The following is a 21,455-nucleotide window of genomic DNA, read 5'->3' on the forward strand; positions in this document are numbered from 1 at the left end:
TAATATCTTCAATTAGGTAGTAAAAATCGACCTGATTTAGACACCCATAAAATACGGTCCCACGGTTGAGATCTACCTTAAAGGTTTTCCTTTCAGAATTAAATGAAGGGGTGCTTCATATTTGCGGTATAATTTCAGAATAATCCCGCATCAATTAAAACTGTTTGAATAAATATACCAGAATGTTTCATTTCCTTTTTTAAATTTTTTCCACCCCCCCAATATTTCTGGGCGATGAAAAAAACGTTTGATTAAATAATTTTGCAATTGAGCTCCGACGTATGATTACGTGTCGCACGAAGCGTCTTTCACGAGGCCAAGCTCTTCGCGTCGTTTTGTGATATTACCAGCAAAGAGAGAATATTTTACATCCGCTAATGAGTAGACAGTTTGAAAAAACGGAAGAGCGAGAAAAACATGTGAAATAAGGTCTAAAAATTATAGCAAGGTGAAAGCAGCTTGATGGCTCTCCCAACGCGCACTCTATTTTTCCCGCGATGTGCATAGAAGCTTCTTCATAGAAGGCTTTTTACACTGAACGAAGGACGGAAAGGTTCCAAGGGATAGAAGATGACTGAAGAATCGTTATGGGCGCTGGATGTAATCACCTTTCCCGCCGTCCCTCTGACGCCCTTTGATCACGTCCGATCTCGGCCTCAATTTCAACCAGCAGCATTCCCCTCGATCTCTTTTCTCCTCCTCCTTTCCTCTCGCTCTCGCCCTCGTTTCTCAACTTCATTTCTCTCCCGGCCTCGGTCGCCCTCCCCCGTTTTTTCTCTTCCACTCTCTTATCATCCGCGTAAATATAAGAAGCGAGCGCAGCCGGACGGATGGTAATTACACTATCCAAAAATCTTACTGCATCCGTTCATTAATAACCTGCACAGCTTCTAATTGCTTATATCGGATGAGAAATTTCCGATCACGTTTGTCCCTGCTAACATATCGGCACGAAGACAAAACGTAAAAGCGATCAAGACTTCTCCACAGTTTTTATTCTCCCGCCTCCAAAAACTTGCATGATCGATCGAGCAGTTCCTCAGACTCATCGATCATTAATTCCCTGCTTCGTGGACCCCTTGCAACTATGTTATTCATCCGCACGAATACACATCATCATCATCAGCATTAAAAAATTAGCTCCCGACCAACTTCATCAACTTATTTCTAATCCCTCGTTCACTTTCGCGAAAGAAGCTCGCGCACGCTTTGAAACAAAAAAAAAAAAACAAAAACATGCAAAATGAAACGAAAAAAAAACCCCAATTTTTCTTACACCCGGAGTACGAAACGCGTAAGCGAGTAATTTCTCAGGTAATTTATACTCCCGGCTTAACTCTTCGGTGGACTTTCCTCGACGTGCGCCGGGGCGGGGGGGGGGGGGGGGGGGACAAAATAATGGAACGAGTTCGCCTGTACTTCGACCCAAGAGAGCCATATCCCAACCCTTATTCATATACACAGACATTTTGACATCTACGTACAAACTTTTAATACAGTTACGTTTGAATAACTAATATTGTTATTCCGTCCCGGAAAATGACATCGTTAATTATGAACACGTGTACGTTATCAATTTTACACTTGCCCGTTTCCCTTTTTATGGGAATACACTTTTTTCTAGTGCAAACAAAAGTGAGGGATTAAGGTGTTCCTTCAGCAGGGCCGTATTTTTTGGTGTCGCAAACCAGGGCACTCGAAATTTGGACGGATTCCTAACCTCTGAGAAGTCTTTGTTATATGGGAAAAGCTTCTGCTTCTGCCATTTTTTTTATCAGGAATTTAGAGATATTCAGTGTATAAATTATTGAATATAAATATATGGCGATGATGGGTTCTCCATAAGCTCCCGTAGATATTTTACCATTTCTGACACTTCAATTCTTCATTAAATGGTCGATAACCTGACCTGAAATTTCGCCAATCTATTCGGATGCAGTTGTACTTTACCGTAAATTAAAATCAATTTTTTGTACAGATTTCGGGTTGATGAAAGGAATACCTTGATACGTCAAGAATTGCAAGGATGAAGGATGGAATGGAATCGTCGTTTCGTTGAGTTCTCCCGCACGAAATCAAGCATCGAGGATCGGATGGTATGTTTTTTCGAAACCAGTGGCACAACAAAGCTCATTATTTCGATAGCACGAGTGATTAAAACCCCGGCGAAAAGGATAAGTAACGAGTGCGTTTTCGCCGCGCGCAGCCCCCTGCTCCCGTAACCGCAAACCGCATTGTTTGGAGCATAAATGTATATGAAATATTGAACGTTGATGCATCGTATTGGCACGTTTCATCGGATATAATAATAACGGTAGGAACACACACGAGGTACAGGAATATATTTGAAAGCACGATATCGGTAGACCGCGTGATAAAGCGACGTGGGGTAGCATTTTCAAAAGGAGAGTAGCATTAGAAATGGCAAGGCGAAAAGGTGGAGGTATACTGGGAAAATATATACGAAATGCAGTTTGTCTTCGGGGCTTTACGAGGAACGAACGCACTTGTGTGACACAGCAGCCCTTTTGTCTCAGGCGCGCACTCGTATAAATATCTGCACACGCGTGTGTGTGTGTGTGTGTGTGGAGCATTGTTTGTACGTGTGTACGATGCGATATAAGAAAAAGGCATACATATTTAAGGCATTTTGGCGTGATACGAGGCGCTCCACTTGGCGTGCCAGCGATATAAAAGCCGATGCCTTATTGCCAGGAAAGAAAAAGGCGTAGACGACGAGGAAAAAGATGTGGAGGTGCGAGGGAGGAAAACGCTATGAAATGGAACACCGGGGGGAGAGAGAAAGCGATGGCGAAATGGTGGGAATGTGCGGGGGATCGCGCAAGATTTTCGTTTCTTTTAATTCTTCTTCGTTTTTTCCTTCGTTTTCTCTTGTTTTTTATGTCCTGAGGAGAAAGTGCCAACGTGATGTAAACCACGGGAAAAAAATGATGTCTCTTTCATCCACCACTGGCGCCATCTTATCACCGAGGTAAAATCTGCCTCCTCGTATAAATCTCGCGAGAGTAAAAGCTTGCGCGGGCTTTCCACACGCGAGTAGCTGTTTCACTGGAAGGGGACGCATGATTTCTTGGAAGAAAGATACTGAAGGGCGAGTGGAAAGGGAATGGGGATCCGAAGATCATTTTATTCGGGTGTTAATCGTTTGGGATTGCTCATTATTGTTCATGCCTCTTTGATAATTAAAAAACCAACTTTCAGCAAGTTTTCAACGTTGTTCCAGCTTTTTTTGAGGGAACGTTTGTTTTAGTGATGAGAAACCGAATATTGCTTTGCCTTTAATAACAAAGCTTGAGAGCAGCATTTTTAACAATTATTTTGAGCACATTTGTTAAATTTATTATTTTTTATTTTCGTACGATCGCGTTTTCGTCTTCGTATATATTTGTGCAATTCGAGAGAACTCAACTCCTCCGACTTCAGAGACTTTAATATTCTCTCTAGAATAAGCTACGGGAGGCATTAGAAGGTCGAACAGTACGAAAACTATTCTCGCTTCACTTCGTAATCTCTACGACGGTGTAGGCGGCTTGAGCTTTACTGTTATCAACACGTCCCTAGAGAACACCTAGGACGTGCTAATTTCACTTAGTCTTGGCCTTTTGGGACTTTGCCCCTCCTTCTTATACTTCCCTCGATAAATATACACGTCCGAAAGTAGATTCCCGAACAATTACAGATGCGCGCAGCTGTAAAAATTCTCACGGGGGAGAAAAAAATTGCCACGCTTCTAGGTGAATTACGATCGAAAGCTTTTTATCAGGGAATTTGTTTCAGAGGCGTTTCTACAGCCACGTTTTCTGTGTTTCGATCCAACAACGTTCGGTGCAATTGTTACAACAACGAATTCAACTAACGAATCAACGGTCAAATAATTTTGGTTTTTTTTTTCACATGTTCATTATAGAAATTATTATTAATATTTTTTCTATACAATTGTATTCCACCGTGAATTTCATTCGTTCGAATGATATTTCGTGTCAATAACTCGTGCCAGTTATTAAACGTATATTACAAGCGAATAACAGAAGGAAGGAATTCGTGTGTACAGAGTCGTGTATGCGAGCACACATTGCAGAAGTTGGCGAGTTCGAGCGAGGGAGGATTTGCTATGAAATAAGCTTGAACCACCGGAAGCAACATTGTAGAATATGCCTCTAGGCGATTCTCCATGCTGTACTGCACGCTGGCTCATCATATACATATATAATGAGGCATGGGCCATTCCAGACGAGATCAGCAATGGCCAATGAATCAGTTAATTTCGAGGCTAATTTTAATGATTCAAATCTATTGAAATATTCTTTAAGGGCTTATATACATTTGCGATGGGCGGAAAAATCGAAGATCCTTTCTATTAGATAGGGCCTGGATGAAGGATTTCGTATTTTGTTGGAAAAAGAAAATTGTAACAAAAAACGGAAAATTTAGCAGCTCGAAAAATGAATTTTTTGTTAAAACTGTCGTCCTTTTTTAAATCAAAATTTTTACAAATCCTCCGTCCAGGCCCGAGCTATTATTGCAATAAATAAGTGCTATAAATTTCGTGTGGATCAAATTAGTGCTACTGAAATACAGCTGGAGTTGCGCCATTTTGAGAAAATTTTTGATGAAAAAAATTGTTCAAGTACACGAACAAATGTACTAACGAATGCGTCGTTCACAGTTCTTCAATAAACATTTCTTTTCTTGTCGAAAAAAAAAAAAATCAAGAAAATCACGTTTTTTTGTCCGCTGCAAGTGTATACAATAAGGCCTTAAGGATATATTGCACAGGCGATACAATGTTGCCATGCTAAACCATGCTAAAAACATTAAAAAATTCAAAATGATCAGAATTTTATAAAATTTGGTGAACATATTCTTTAGTGACAAATTTGACAATACAAATTTTTTAAGATTTTTCTTTTGTACAGTTATCGAGTAATTGATCACTAAAGTTCACGTGTATAAGCATAGCGTTTCCATATATATAGGTATACATTCCGGGCATAAGAAATCTGCTTTAATGCGTAATTACTTGATAACTAAACAGAAGAAAATTTTGAAAAAATTTGTGTTTTCGCACTTGATGTTGAAGAACATTATCACCAAATTTGATCAATTTCTAATTATTTCGACTTTTGTATCATTCACCCTTAATTCTCTCCACGAAAAAGAGACTTTGCGTGGAATTAACGCTTCCAAAAATCTTGTGATTAAACATCGAACTCATAACTACGGACACCATATGCAGAAGCCATATCCACGAGCTTGAAATCCGTGAGGAATTTCCAGGGAATAATAGAAAATGATGATTTTGTCCAGCAGATTTATCGTGTCATTACAAAATTCCAATGAAAATTTTGTCTCAGGCTCGTCTCGGCACATTCGAGATTTGTGGTTGTCTTTATTCTCATTGAAGTATGACTCATGCAGAGTAAATAATGTCTGACACACACACACACACACACACACACACACACACACACACACACACACACACACACACACACACACACACACCCACGCGCGCGCGGACAATGACAATTTCCGCATCGCGTATGTGCCCATGAAGCGATTCGGTAAAGCAATTGTTGCAGTACAAAGCCTTTTGGAAGCAAGAGTAACACAAAAAGCAGTTATGCACGTTGCCATCAAATCCAGTTTGCCAAGATCGGAATACCGCGCCCCAACATACAGAGGCTTGACTGAGAATCGTCGCAGTTGTCACAAGGACGAAAACGTCGCAGATGTGCCGGATTACAGTGAGTCTACGCGAAAACATTGAAGCTTAGCACGCTTGGTACGAGACGTGCATGGAACGATCATAATTAGTTCGGTCCAATGTTGCTAAAGCAGACAAAATCATTGACAATTTCAACAGTTTCTCGAAAACCATTGTAACAAACTCAAAATATCGAGGTGTCCGTAAAAACCGACTGTCAACCAGTGAAGAATGAGCCTGAAAGCGTGAAAAAATCAATCGGTAATTCGACAAAAAGTCCCCCCATTCCCAGGGGCAGATAAGAATGACACGAGTCAGCAGAAAAAAAACCCGCGAGAGTACCTCACAGCATTTGAAATCGAGGAAATTGGATTATCGAAAAGATCTCATAAATTCACACGTGCTGCTTTATATATTGCGATATTATAACACATCGCGTGTACATTCGTGCCGCATTTTACAGAGCACGAGAGTTATTAAAGAGGGTTGCCAACAATTTTACGGTACATTTGTGCCAGCAAGATGTTTCCCAAGAATATTTCGAACGCTGGAGACTGCATAATGTTTCAGGGATGTACAAATATACAAGAAACCTCATACGCACGCCTACAGTGCGCTTGTCATTTGTAGTCTCATGTGAAAGAAAGAAAAAAAAGAAAGACATTTCCTGTCCCCATTTATATCGACGCTCGATCAGAGTCCCGCAATAATGCAAATTTTCAAAAACTAACAGACAACAGCGCAGTGTCTTTTTCTACGGAGAAGTCAATTGATACATATTTTTCGAAGCTCCGCGATCCTCTCGTTGGTACGAGATTCACGACATATTATTTTGCCAGTTTAGCTGTCTCAGCATTTCTGGTCTCAGTGCATCGAACTTATCGTGACACGTATACCAGAAACTTGGGAATATCGTGCCAAAATCAAGCGAAATACCATCTGCTCGTGCAGCACACAAAGACGAGATGTTATCTCCCTCCTTTCCCCCCCCCCCCCCCCCCCTCCTCCTCTTCTCTCTCTCTCTTCTCTTTTTCCATCCCTGTCCCATTATTTGAGTCGAGCTCGCTCTCTGTGAATCATCGACCCAATGAAATATTCCGGAATATCGTATAACTATTCTCAATTTAGAATCTCGAGAATGCAAGCGAGCTTCGATCGATTTCTATTTGTTTTAACTACGTTTTCAGTCCGCCCAAAGACGCGTGAGAATGAAAGAAAATTTATTGGTTTTCTATTAATAAAGTTAGCAATGATAACATCGGGATTAATTATTTCCATGAGGTATAATCGCGATTGCGGGTTCGCGTTAAATTTTAATCGAATTGACGGCGAGATGTCTGGAGAAATAAGAGCGCCGGGACCCTTTCCGCAGTGCAAGAATCTCGGGGGCGATACTCGCGGGAGGGTGCGTCACGTAAAAACATATACGAATGTTGGGATGATTTTAGTTTTACGCGAACAACGCCTTGTGCGAGGATATCGATTAGGAATAAATGGACACGGAGCGAGTTAACTACACACATTATTTAAATCACCTTAATCCACTTTGTTCGAAAGTTTTTTCATGTCTCGAGTGTTTTTCTGCCGAAGTTAAGGCTGCCCTGCGTGAAAAGAGCGCTCGCGTGAAACCACGAAATCCGCACCGACGTCTTGGAAGAAACTCGGGCGAGAGCTCATCCGGACGTAAACTCTGGTACTTTTACAGCTTTCTGCCAATCTCGTATAATACACGTTGGGTTATTCGTTCTGGACGAGAAAGAGAGAGAGAGAGAGAGAGAAGAGAGAGAAAAAAGAAGAGGAGAAGACTGGAAGATTCCACTGTTGCAGTTCGCTCTGACTGTGGCATACGATTGTTCTCTTTCCGTGCTTAGTCACCAGGTGAAATCGTAAAGTTTCTTCCTCCAACTTTTATTTTCTTGCTGTCGCTCTCCTTCCTCTTCCTTTCTCCATCGGGCCGGGCTTCCTCTTTTTTCCTTTATTTTTTCTAAGGGATTGATAGCTGCTCGATTTTCCTGCAGTGCGAACGCACGAGCGTTCCTTCGTGCCAACATCTCGATGTCGAGGAAAAAAGCAAAGAAAAGAAGAAGCAGGCAGGGCAGCAACGAGAAAGAGAGAGAAGAGGCCAACGTTCGTACGTACGGGTGGAAGAATTGACGAAGGGGAAATGGCAAAACAGAACGAGATTGGCAGACAGGAATTTGTATCGTATAACCGAGGCTTTCACGTGGAATTAACTCCTCGGATTTCTCATCTTCCTCAATTCCCTCCGTCTACGTGTCTTTCTCACTTAAACTTTCTCATTCCGTACGTCGTTCCAATACGTGTAGACCTTTCACACTCGACATCACTCCTCCCCGGCTTACCTACTTCAGTCAAAAGTACCTTTTCCTCTTGACGCTTCTCGCCGCTTCTTTTCCAGCTAAATTATTATTTTCCAAGGGACCAACCGCACATAAACGAAATGACAAATTATTTCCATACTTTCCTCTCGATGAATTTACTTTTTTACGAATCACTCTCCCGCCCACTTCACTACGCTCTCGATTTCACGAATTCCTCATTCCCGGCGGGGGACCGCGGGGTTTGAATTCCTCAGGATGAAACTTCCGAGTAATAATCGCACGTGGATAACCAAACCCAAAAGAGGAGCCGGATCAGGGCTCGCTCGATCGATTCTCTCTCTGTCCAATATGCGACATATCGAAACACGTTTCCGGCGAAATTTCCGTTTTATGGATATGTTCGCATATCACTCCAACTTCTCGAGTGCTGTAACCGGACATTCTGATTAATAGGCTTGACTCTGGCCCGGCGAACGTTCACCAGCGCGAGCTTACTGTGGCGTTCGAATTTTCGGTGAATAACACGAGCGAGCAACGCGAGATACATTCTATACACATATGTCGTCCTCATATACGCGCGTGTATATATAAACATATGGGAGAACACATTGCGATGAACGCGGTGGTCAGGTCTGCGGATTTCTCGCTCTGGATAACCCGATTCTATAACGCGATCGCACCGCGTCGTTTCATTTCAAGGCTGTAACTGTTTCAACATTTTAAGCGCGCAACTCACGATCAACCAGGGCAAAGATTTGTTGGAACGTTTCAACTCTTTACCCTCCCGCGGACGACTCTGTTTCGACAGTTCATTCTGACGGGGGCTCCTAAAAGGACCGCGTTTGCTTTAAATTCTTACGTTCTTGCTTGAAATTTTAGCTCGATACCGATTTTTCGTGAGTGCGATCTGTTTGAAGAAAGTTTATGTAGTTACGGAATTTAGATTGGCAATATTGAAAAAAAAAAAAAAAAAAAAAAAAAAAAAATGTAAAGAACATTCAAATGAGTTTGTTTTAGTAGGTTTTCTGTTCTTGTTGATTTTGTGGGTGTTTTCTTATCCTCGAGAGAAGTCTGTACGTCGTATTAATGTAGCTCGCATCCACAAAACTATTATTTTCTCAAAAAAGTCTTGAAATTTACACAGAATTTAAATGGGACTGACACGCATGTCAAATTTTTAAGGATTCTTCTTATTGGTTATTGAGATAAAGAAGTCTTTGAGAATGAAGAAAATATAACACAGGGTTAGAGGGACTGTGCGCAAAAAATTGTTGATCTTTCCACATAACGAATGAACGCTTCTCACGATGTTTATGAAAAAGTGTATTCATATAAAAAAATATTGATATTCAGCCGAGTCAACTGAATCTTTTCGTCCAAGTCCCATGTTGTGAGGATTTGTTCGCTAATGGACTGACTTATTTCGATTTCTGTTGAATCTGAGACCAGCGCATTTCTTTCGTTACTCCATGGATTTCCATGAAAACTTTATTTCATTGATGAGCCTACCACTTGAAGGGACAAATATTGAGTTGAAAATTCGATACGAAATAATGGGAAAATTGCTTCTTCACCGATTTCTTATTCTACTTTTGATTAAAATTTTTGCTAATTCTGTTTGTTCGATTCTTGAAAAATGAAATGAAAATATGAAGGAAGCGGTTGCTCTCGTCATCTCGACGCTTCGATGTCTCAAAGAGTAATATTCTACCCTCGCGAATTACATTTAGATCCATTTAAATGCAAAATTCCAAAGCTGTCACAGCGATTGCATATTATATTTTGTCATTGTTAGAATTATTCCCGTAATGAAACTCAGGCAAACTCGACAGCGGAGCCGATTCGTATATATAAATTCGTATCTGCACGTAGCCAACTTGGTGCAGTAATTGAAATATCTATAATTAGTGTTCTGTTTTGGGAAAGAGGAGCAAGCGAAGCTCGACTTTAGTTTAAGGAGGAGAGCTCATCCTTTCCGAATAGCTTACACATGCCTTTGCGTCTCATATTTTCCAGCAGCTTTCAAGAAGGAATTTCCTTGTAATTTTCGAAGCGATTTAACCAAAATTTCCCAACAAACCGGATGGAGCGCGTAAGAGAGAGAGAGAGAGAGAGAGAGAGAGAGAGAGAGAGAGAGAGAGAGAGAGAGAAAGGGACGCACGAAGTAAGTATGAACCGGGCACTAAAGAGCGGTCGACATCGCGTCATTCAACCTCACACACCGTCTCATTTTGTACTCGAGCCTCGGAGTGTTCGCGTGTCTCAATTTACACGTGCTGGCTGGTTTCCCGTTCGTACGAGCTTTCCTGCGGCCTCGAGTCACGAGTGTTTGTTTAAACGCGACGAATAATGAGAATCTTCGAGTGGGTAAAAATTGATGAAAAATTATAGTTCGATGCTCTCGTTAGTTGGGAAAACTAAACGCACGAAGTTCGAATGGATCAGTTTCCTTCGATCGTCATCACGAATCCGTGTCGATTCATTTTCGTATAGATTCGAAAGTCCAATGATTGTTTCGATTTTGGTAGCCTCGAGGAGAGCACTTTTGATTGGAGAATTACAGAGCAATATGTTGGAGATTCGTTGTCAGTGCATAAGAGAGGATTTGCTTGAGATGACAATCCTCGGGCTACGGAGACAGGATAAATGCATCAGCGAGCAATCCAAACATGTGCCGAAGCACTAACAAATCGTCAGGAGATCACACCGCAGCCAGTGCGAGAGAGGAGAGGGAAAGGAGGAAAGAGAGATGTAGGTTCGAGGCACTTGGATTAGTCGTGACTAGAATAGAACGAAGCTCCAACCACATCATTTTGCTTGGCGATAAGAGCTCTCTATCCGTCGTTGGAATTCCAGTTAACCCGAGAGCCCAGCACACAGATAAGAGGATGGTCATTGATAAGCTTTATCATAGCGACGATAATCGAGTTTAATTAACATGTCATCAACATTCATCCGAGTCATGGGCGTTGAATGAAACTTTTACCGTGTGTCCCTGACCTCGGGCTCGAACGTTCGAGGGGTTGAAAAAGTTGAAAAATTTTTCGTTAGGGATTCACCGCGACGAATGCTTGTCTCAGGAAATGACGAGCGTGATCCGAACGGGAATGCTCGTTTTTTTAAATCTCTAAGATTAATAGAAATCAGAGAGAGTTCTCAATAAGTAGTTGAACCCACGTTCGATCAGGCTTCCCCCGGTTTTATTGAGAACGAATTCCGTGTACTCTGTTTTTAGCCTTTTTCGGGCTTGCGGTCGTGTCGTTTACTGACCTCATTCTCCGCACCCGGCTCGCGAGCGGTTGATCGATCGTCAGCGAAAAACAAGTGTCTTTTTGTCGATGCAACCTACGAGAAACCGGAAATGAGAAAGAAAGAGAAACCGAGAGGGAGGAAGGGCGAGGAATCTCGTGCTCACGAGCCAAGCTCGTGAGCTGAAATCCCAACGAATTTTGTCCCCTTTCCCCAACACGTCGAAGGAGCAACAAAAAGGATCTCTCGGGAAAATGGTGGCAGAAAAAGACCGGTCGAGATTCCTGTGTAACAATGCGCAGTGATGAGACGAGCTCGGAGGGTCCAATAGTCGCGTGGGAGCATAACGAAAATCAGTTCTTCCCGGCCCGCTTTCCTCAGACGCTTTAAGAATCCATTGATAAACCTAAGTTTTCCAAAGTTTCCCTATTAAACCCCCAAATTTTTATGATTCTCGATTCACAGATGCACCATGATAATTCAGCAAAAAAGGCCTCGTCGCATGGCTGTAAAGTTTCGGAAAAAGCCCGGCGCTCGAGTGCGGCTCGAGAGCGAAAAAAGGATTGCGAAAAAAATGGAGGAGAAAAGCGAGCGAAAAAATGTGAAAATCAGAGGCAGCGCGGAAGGAGCCGACGAGTGAAAGTTTCTTGCTCGGAGTTAGATTTTCCTAGGGCCTTAGGGATATTATCACCTTTTCTTACCGACGAAAAATCTCTCCAATTTTTTGTTCCCCCGTTTCTTTTTTTTCCCCCTTTCTATTACATTCTATATAGGATTTTTCTGTACGGAACGTGACATAGTACATTTCAGTACGCGATCACAACTCCCTCTCGCGTTTGTAAAACGTACGAGAATGGTGGTAAGATTCGTTGCTGGTTTTTTCTCTCCTTTTACATTTTTTTTTCTTCTGCTCTTTCTTTTTGTCCACGAGTTTTCTCTTCTCTATGCGGTCTCGCACCACGAGCATTGGAATCTGAATTTATTCTTATTTAAAATGGAAAAGTTTTTCTCCTCATCGTCGTCTCGAAGGCACCTATAAATATCTCTATATATATATATATATATATATAATATATTGATATATAAGAGCGATAGCACAGTAGAAATTTTTCCAGTGCAGCCAAGAGGGAGAAAACGCAGCTTTTTCATTCTTTTTTTTCTCCGTACGACGCGAGAGCTCTCCTGCGGTAGCTTCGCTCAAAACATGTAATTCAGTTTCGTCGGTACATATACTCTCTTCGAGGAAGAGGCTTCGCTACGAGAAAAGGGGAGACGCGAGAGGGGGGCAAAGACTTTGGAGTGTAAAATAAAAGTGAACAAAAAAAATTCTAAAACGAGAGAAAGGAAAAGGTGAATCGTGCGTAAGGGTGTGAAAAGAATTTTTCCCTCCCGTGCGCACGCGTTCTTATTCTCACGAGGGCAAAGAATCGAAACTTCCCGACTTCTTCAACCAAACTTTTTCAGACAATCACCTTCGCCTTTCGTAGCATTTTTCATTCTTTTATTGTTTATATTTTAAGCGTATACCGAGGAGGAATGATAAGCGTAAGAAATTCAAGAGGATCTTGTTGACGAGTACCACCAACGAGCTGCTCTTAATATAATAAACATGCGAGAGACGCATTTCAGTACGCAGAGAAGGCCAAACTTGAGAGGTTACAGTGTCAGACATTCGTCGATCTTCGAGAACCTCTTAAGGTATTCCTTTCGCACGACCTTTCGCTTGATGCAGTTTGGACTGATTCCTAACTTGTGAGAAGTCGCGGGTATAGACTGGGGAAAAAAGTCATTGGAGCAACGAAATGTGGCGTTAAGGGGAGCCAATGATAAATCCACTAACGAATAAAATAATTTTAAATCAAACTGCAAATTCATTCTCTCCGAAAACATTGCAGTTAAATGAAGACAAATTCTTCCAATAACACTAGTTTCTATTGAATCAGCAGCTGCTTCTGCCACTTTTCTAAGTTTTATCGTTAATATTTCTTTTAAGCATTCGGTAACCCTTTATACTTTCATCCTCGCTATGGATTCCTCACATTTTTTCTATCCGTGTGAGAGTTTGTATCAGGAATTTGTAATTATGAAGTATGTGAATCATTGAATTGTCGTGATTTTTGTAAAAAGTAAATTTTATGATTTTCGAAGTATTAATTTTGTATTAAATATTCGATAACCTGACGTGAAATTTCGCCAGTCCATTCGCATGCACATATACTTTAGCGTAATTGAAAAATCAATCACTTGTTGAATATTTGGGTTCCTGAAAGGAATACCTCAATTCGTTAATCTTCAGTGCACAATGAGCGTTGGTGCAGCGTGCGAAATGCTCAAGTTCAACATTCCCATTCCATATCGAAGGATTCCAAGCGTATGAGCATCGGCAATTAAACTTTTCGAGGGTGATTAAAAAAACGTTGTATTACCGAGTTTTGTCAAAGTGTGTTATTCAATGAACAATTGCATGATAAATGCATTTTTTATCAGCCCGTTTCACCGGAGGTTGCGCGTCGAATAATAAACACTCTCCGTTCGTTTGTTTCAAGTCGGCCGAGCGTGGGCCCGTATCATGAATTATCGGCGTCGAGGATCGAACATGTGTTGTTGTTTTTGTCAAGCACAGAGCTCGCCACCCCCGTAAAGCCTGAGCCGAGGAGGATGAAAATCGCGTTATGAGGCCACCTGGGAAATGATGCTCAACAGCGTGCTTCTCGTTTTTAAAGGCGGGGGCGATCTTTAAAAAACTCACTCGAGCACACACCGCCAAGGTCGCTTTTCCACGCTCCACCACAACTGAGGCGACGTTACCTGAGGGCTTATCTAGCTCCCCCTGCCATCTGCCTCCCCCCATTTCGCCTGTTTTGCTCTTTCCCTCGTACGAGGTAGGACACTTGTACGTTAACGCGGATGAGGCATAACGCCCATGGGAAATCTACGGAAGAAACGATTGGATAAACACACCGTTGTGTACTTGAGACTATAAGTTTTTTTAAAATTGATGTACTAAGGAACGTCCAGGTGTGCGGAGTTTTAACGGTAAAGCCGTTGTATTCGGTCGTCCTGGAAGCTCGCGTCTCGAGCACACCAATCATTTTTTCGGGCTCACGAGCACAAGAGGCTTGGCCGAAGTTCGAATAGGGCGTTCGAAGATCGATGAATCGCGTGAGCGCCGATTCGGGGGAGAGGAGCGACGAAAGAGGCGGGAAATCTCTCGAGCGCGTTAGTGGAAAATGCAAAAAAACGTTTGCCAAAAAGTGTGAAACTTTCGAAGGAGAAACGACACGTGCACAGTGCGGGAATGACAATGAGAGTGTTGGCGGAGCTATTAAAGGGCATTATTAGCTGTGATATTAGACCGGAATCCGTGGACCGGATGTGATATACGAGGGAGGCTGTTATCGTTTATCATTCGTCCAGCTGGCCGGATTTTGCGGCGGTGTTTTCCCCGCAAGCATTCCGGGGCTGGTGTGCGACGAAAATTTTTGGAATATTACACCTGCTCGACGCGAGTGCGCGCGCGCGCACATATTGCAACGGAGTTATGTAACTCGTTTGAGCTCGTGTAATTTTGATTCGGTGGAGCCGATTATGGTTGGGTGTTTCAGCGACGATATTCCCGCGCAAAAGTATACGCGGATAGTGCGCAGACAAAGACACGTGTGGAAGGCAGAGAGAGAGAGAGAGAGAGAGAGAGAGAGAGAGAGAGAGAGAGAGGAAGGGAGTTTAGCTTATGTGGAATGTTCACGATCGGAGCACAGAGTTTGTCGTTAGAGAGAGAGAGAGAGAGAGAGAGCAGCGCACGCGAAAGGCCCAACGAAAATATGTTGCACCTGCGGGACACGAGCAGGAGACCTGAGCCACAAATTTAATCCGAATATATGCCCATGGATAGTCACACACTTAGAAACACACAATCGCGCACTCGTCCAATCGAGACTCACGCTGCGCTCACCGAGAGGCAGAGGGGAGCTGAACAATTTAACGATTGTTCCGCGATTTATCGAAGGATCGTAAATAATGAATATATGGACGCGCATGATTAATCCGCGCGCATGAAACTCTTTTTCGGTTTTAACGTAGAGCAGTTTTTCAAAATTCACGGGGATTTTAGCCGCTCGTGTATATTACCGTGGACTCTTACTGTTCGCTCGGTCTCGAGTATTGATGCGCGGGGGACGAGGGAATAAAATGAAATGAAAAAATACGGCGGGGCATATAAATTTTTCTCGTATTAAAAATCTCGCGGGCTTTTGTACGAGTTTTATCTGCGGGTTTGAGCGACGATATTGTTCGTAGAACTTGGGGAAAATCGTCATTGGGGGATTTAGGATTGGCGGGACTTGGGAATATCCGGCGGAGGCCAACAGCCGTTTCTCATTGCTCGCGGAGGGAGCGAGAGCACCGCAGGCGGCTTTCTTCGTGAAACGAAGCCTGCTCGCGCGAAACCGCATCGGCATTGTCTTCGTCTTATTCTCGCGGAGGTTTCGACACCCTTACAAAATCCATACGGCATTTAAACTGAATCTTGGGCTTTATACGCTGGAACCTCGAGACTTTTCCATTCGTCTTTCCGCCCGGCCGAGAGCAGCTACTTCTCCCGATGTCTGGAGCAGCAGTATTGACGTATTTGTCCTCCTCGAGTGGGCCAAGGAAAGGGCGCGAGCGAAAGAAAACGAGAAGCGAGCGGTGCTGAGAGGAGGAGAGAGAGAGGGAAAATGAATCAGCGGTAAAGGACCCAACGAGCACGAGCTTTCCGCGAGTGCAAAGTCAAGCAAGCAGATAAAAGCGAGTTGAATGCCGTGAAACTCGCGGCTTAGACAGACAATGCCAGGGCTCGATCAAGACTGTCACTGGACGAGCATTCTTGATACAGCTACTTCTCAAACGCCTCGGATGCAATTGAAAAGAATTTCAAGCACCCTCCTCCTCTCCTTTCTCAAGGAGGTTAAGCAAATCGTCAGATAACGACCAACTCTACTTGCTAAGAAAAAAGGAGCGACGATACATCGAAATCTATGTCGATAGCAGGTTTCATTCAAATCAGTATTTCAAGTGGTGCAAAATAGTAGTTTCTGACTGAGTGAAAAAATCAAATCTTGAGCTCTGATTGACGACAATCGAGATCGAGTATTCCATACCAACACTCTTTTCACAAGAGAGTCAAGGAGTTTCGGTACATGTTAATAAACGCTAAGAAATTTACAAAATTTCGTGATAACGTTCTTCAACGTAAAGTACAAAAGCACCATTTTTTTCGAAATTTTCTTCTACATAGTTATCGAGTAATTAAGCATTAAAGCAGAGTTAAAAAATATGTATCGTCGAGTTCGGTATGAAAGAATATGATGACGAGATTTTATGAAATTTTGAACTTTTTGAAATTTTTCGATCTCAACGCGGCTTGGCACGACAACGTTGTACAGACTGCATCGAAACTCCTTAAAATATATTTCGAATTCGTGCAGCATATATAAGGGCTCGTGCTTCATACGATTTAAAAATGCTGTCGAAGAGAAATTCACGTCAACATCCATGGAAATTCTGTCCTGCATAAAAATTGGAGGGTTCGTGTGATTTTCTCGTTTCGTTTCGACCCTTTATGTAGCTTCGACACGCGTGCGCCAAAATCAAGCTAAATATCATTATCACAAATATTTTTTTCAACTTCCAGCTGTTCTGGCCGGGCCCATATGGAGATTCAAGTTCATCGAATAGAGCAGGAAATGTGTCAAAGAAAAAACGATGGAAATGGACGAGTGTGAGCGCGTTGTGTGTTTACTTTGAATGTGTGTTAACGAGCAAGTACCTCGTTAAGAGTAATTGCGGCTATATATGGGAACATTCCTGTCCACGTACCAAAAAGAGCATTAAAAACGAGCCCCTGTATTAAACAGCAAAAGAAAGCTCATGCTCGACGCTAGTATGAGCGAGAGTGGCAGAGAAAATTATTTCGTTCAGCTTCGCAGCATATCAAGCAAGCAAGGAAAACGCACGTGGCGATGCTTGAGCAAATTCGAATATTTTAACCGCACGCGAATTTCAACAGCATGGAATGAGCGCGATAATTAAAAATGGAGCTGCAAACAATAACGATAAAATGAAATCAAGACACGGGTCAACGCGCGAGTACGCGCGACAAAATGAAACATTTTTTTTGCCTCTCGTGATGCGGCTCAACATCGAAACCCGACGAAGCTAGACGGAGCCATCGCACGATGTACAGAGCCAACGTGTCGCGATCCAAATAAATATTTACAGCCTCGAATAATGCGTTGCTCACAAGCGATAAATAAAATAGAGAAGAACGAACCATCGTTTATCGCTCGCAGGCAGGAAAGGAAAATTGGAGATAATTCAACCAAGTAATTCACTTAGCAATTGAAATGTTGAGCAATGATCATGGCATTTTTGGAGAGTGATAAAAAGCGAGGTAAAAACGATTAGAAGCTTCGTTAGAGCTTCAAAAAAATATCAGCAAGTTCAATCAATTTGTTCGTACTTTATTCTCGAAGCGCAGTGACAAATGCGAGCACAGAGAGAGAGCGAAGCCCTGTACAAAAAGAGGGAGCGAGAAGGATCGCGGTGCGATAAGAATGAGACACGATTATTGCTGACACCAGTAATGGTGAGTTCGCCCGAGGCAAGACCAATAACTCTGGTGGGCTTGAATGCGCGCAGTAACGAAATGACAAAAAGAGTGGAAAGAATATCGTGTTGGGGTCACGGAGGCTGGGGCAGCAAGTGAGACGCTAGCCAGAGCGAAGATGACGAAGAAAAAGTACAAAGATGAAGAAAAACAGTGAGGAGAAGCGAAGAGAAAGAATGAGAAGCGATGAAGAAAGTAAAAAGTGCGCGGCGGGTGTTATTCGCTCTCGAGCGTTCACTCGCCCAAAGAGTGAACACACTCCAGTTGAGTAGAAAACGTTCGAAAGAAAAGACGAAGGATGATACGTTGAGGCGATGCTCAGTGAGTTCGTCAGTCCCTGCGTCCATGAGGGCGCTTCGGAAGAGTGTAGTGCGGCGAACAGGGTTATTCGTATACCGGCGCACCTGCTGCTGTTGCCGCATGGAAAACTGGCTAAAACCGTTTCGTAAGATACTTCGGCTCTATCCTTCCGCTGGCACGACTCTATCTCGAGAAAATTTAAGAGCTTTCGATTTTATTCGCCCCCCCCCCCCCTTTTACCCCTCGCGGCCCTTTTCACAATTCTTCTTCGCAGATGATAGAAAGGCCCGGGCAGAGTCTACTGCGTCAGGATTTATCCAGCACGCACGATCGGTCGTGTTATGTATTTTTATTGTAATGAGGGCACGCAATGAGCTGAGAAACGAAAATGTAATGAAGAGCTTTTTTATTTAAATTCACGACATCAATAAACTTTCTTCACGATTGCGTAATACAAATCGTCATCGAACTGAACATTTTTGACAGCGAGGCCCGCGGTAACCGACAAGTGCGTTATGCGAGTGATCGGAAAGCGATAATTGTACGAGCAAAAGGGGCTTCCGTTAATGGATATCGTGAATCTATCCCCCGCACATAAAACTTCCAGTTCGAATTCGTCGCCTCGTCGGAAGGGGAGTCCTCCGTCAGTTTCTTCGGTCAACCATCCACGACCTGCCAAGTACGTGGCTCGCACTATCACGTTTGCATTGAACGAGGCTTTTACGTGGATGGCGACATCGTCGGTGCCGTATGTGCTCGTACCGGTTTGAAGGTTGACAGCAACTTCGTCCGAGTCCGTCGAGGAGGTCGCGCGAACCACGATTTTCCGCCCATTGTACAACGCCCCCGGTATTTTCCACAGGGCGATGGTCCCGACGGGGTATTGCGGTGCCAAATTTTCTGAGCTGACGAGCGGCGTCAGGGTCGCTAGGCACGCCGACAACAGCAGTCCCAAGATTCGCTTCATCGTGCGAGCGACGACGGTGCTTTTTACTTTGATCGGGGAGTGTCGACTGCTCGCGGTCTCAACGACGCCGAGATTTTTCTAGTGGCCACGTCGTATCCTCCGATATGCTATCGCGGCTCAACGAAAATCAAAGTTCAACTCCTCGCTGGTATAGGAATTATCGAAGTCGTGTGACTCACACGAAAGCGCCTGCGTGCTCAATGATTTTCGCAAAACAATATCAAAGTTCAAACTTTCGTACGTTTTATCAAAGCCGCGAATAACATTTCTTCTCCTTTGCCGAGTATAACGTTTCGCAATAACACGGATCAAAACGAAGCTCTGATAAAGACGCTGCAGCGAGTCTTGTCATTGAGGCAGTTTTAAGGTAGTTCGGCTTTTCGATAAAGCACGGTGGAGGTCCATTTTATTTTGCGGTAAATGGAAGTTTGAGGTCCCCTGATAACGATAAGCACAGTTCCGAGGTCTCTTACGGGGCAAAATTTGGAATTGTTTCATTTAGAATTTTGAGTCTTTAACACGGTATCCTATGGGAGAAGTCACAATGTCAATTGTGGAAAAATTCTACGGTGTTCGAGCTTTAGGGAAAACTTCACATCGCGAAGAAAATTTATCACAGATTCCATTTATTCAAAAGAAACATTACCTTGCGGGGCTTTTGAGAAAGAAAACATGAAAAAACTTTAGTTTTCGAGGCCTCGAAGGCGGATGTCGATTGAGAGCCGATTGAACTTCGGGATTTGAATTTAATCAACATAAAGTAAACCCGGTTGCTCGACGCTGAGATCGAGTGTTAACGAATTTGACAGCAACGCCCAAGTTTATTTTCAAAATTAGCAAATTTAACGCAATATTCGTCAATAAAAACCGTAAATTCGACAACAGAAAAATGATTTTCTCCATCACGCGAAGCATGAAATAGAACCCCGAAAAACCTCAATTTCGGCAAGACCGACGGAGACCAATGAATTTTGTAGATGAAGATTGTGGAGAAGCTTTTGGTATATTCTGACCCCCGTTGCCCCTGGATCGTAGCTCGTTTGTGTGGCCACACGCGTATCCGGAAGACACAAACACTCGTGGCCACAGAGGAGAGCTGTTCCATTGTATCTCAACTTGTGGAATAATTCATGTCTCGCGCGTCGTCTGTGAACGGTGGCGTTGTACAGTTTCTGTGTACGTACACGCATACGTCCTTAAATAGAGGGCGGTGTGCGAAGTAGAATGTTCGTGTGTACATACGAGCAATGACCAGAAGGTTCGATGTCAGTGGGATCATTGATCGAAGGAAAAAGGACGATGGTACATGCGGAATGAAAATGGTCATGTGTCAAGATGTCGAAGCGCGTTTCCTGGGCGCACGGACCAGAGCACTCGGTACATGTGGAGAACCGTGGGTGTGAGAATCCTTGAAAAACACTTTGAGAATTGCAACCCCTAAGAAAATCGGAATGTTATTACAAATGAAAATAGGTGAAGAGAGAGAGAGAGAGAGAGAGAGGGCAGTCGATCGATTTCCCATATAATTTCCAATTTTCCTTGGAGGGACAATTCCTCGGACGCCGATAGCGAGTTTCTTCATGCGGAAAACACCATTTTTGGGGTTTTGTTTGTGCCATTTATTTTCCTACTTTCCTCCTTTCAAATGCGATAAAAAGAGATTTGATTTTGTCACCGGCCACATAGCACGCGCAAGGAAAGCGGAACCGAGTCGATGACTTTTCAGCGCAGATTATCCTCGACTCGTTATGTCCGACCCGATCTTTTCGAACCGGCCCGCATTATTTCAGAGTTTAAAGCAGACAATCCTCTGTTCACTAAAAAGTACGGTGTTATTGATCGTGCGATAATTTGTCCAGAATTTCAGCCATTTTTCTGGCTTTTCTAGTGCGCATACAGAATCGATTCCTTTTATTGATTTCAAATCTGGGGCATCGCATATATCCACGCGATGCAAGAAAGAATATAGTGGACGCTCTTTCGTAACGCGACTTTGCAGTGAGACCGAGCGAGGATGGGGGCGGCGAGGGCGATTAAATCGAAAACAATCGCGGCCATTTCGAGAGCGTATGAACGAGAGCGTCGTGTGGGATTGTTGCGTAAACTGTATTGCGACGCCGGAGCACGAATCCCTCTCATGATATATATTTTTTGGCAGAATCCCAATAATAAGTGGAAGAAAAAAAACTGAAAGGAAAGAAAGCAAATAAAGAGAGGGAAAAT

General features: G+C 43.1%; 2 protein-coding genes across 2 annotated transcripts in view; both read right to left on the bottom strand.

Annotated features, from left to right (window-relative positions):
- Window positions 1–21,455, bottom strand: part of LOC122413607 (uncharacterized) — a 139,217-nt gene that overhangs the window by 102,515 nt on the left and 15,247 nt on the right. The window lies entirely within an intron of this gene.
- On the bottom strand, window positions 18,690–19,232 carry LOC122413185 (galectin-5-like). Its single transcript, XM_043423356.1, has one exon. The coding sequence runs from the start codon at window positions 19,230–19,232 to the stop codon at window positions 18,690–18,692; it is 543 nt and encodes a 180-aa protein (XP_043279291.1).

Source organism: Venturia canescens, chromosome 7 (genome assembly GCF_019457755.1).
Source record: "Venturia canescens isolate UGA chromosome 7, ASM1945775v1, whole genome shotgun sequence".
Classification (NCBI taxonomy): Eukaryota; Metazoa; Arthropoda; class Insecta; order Hymenoptera; family Ichneumonidae; genus Venturia; species Venturia canescens.

Excerpts from the sequence above, each read along its gene's own strand:
- LOC122413185 (XM_043423356.1), bottom strand. The coding sequence starts at position 19,232 with ATGAAGCGAATCTTGGGACTGCTGTTGTCGGCGTGCCTAGCGACCCTG.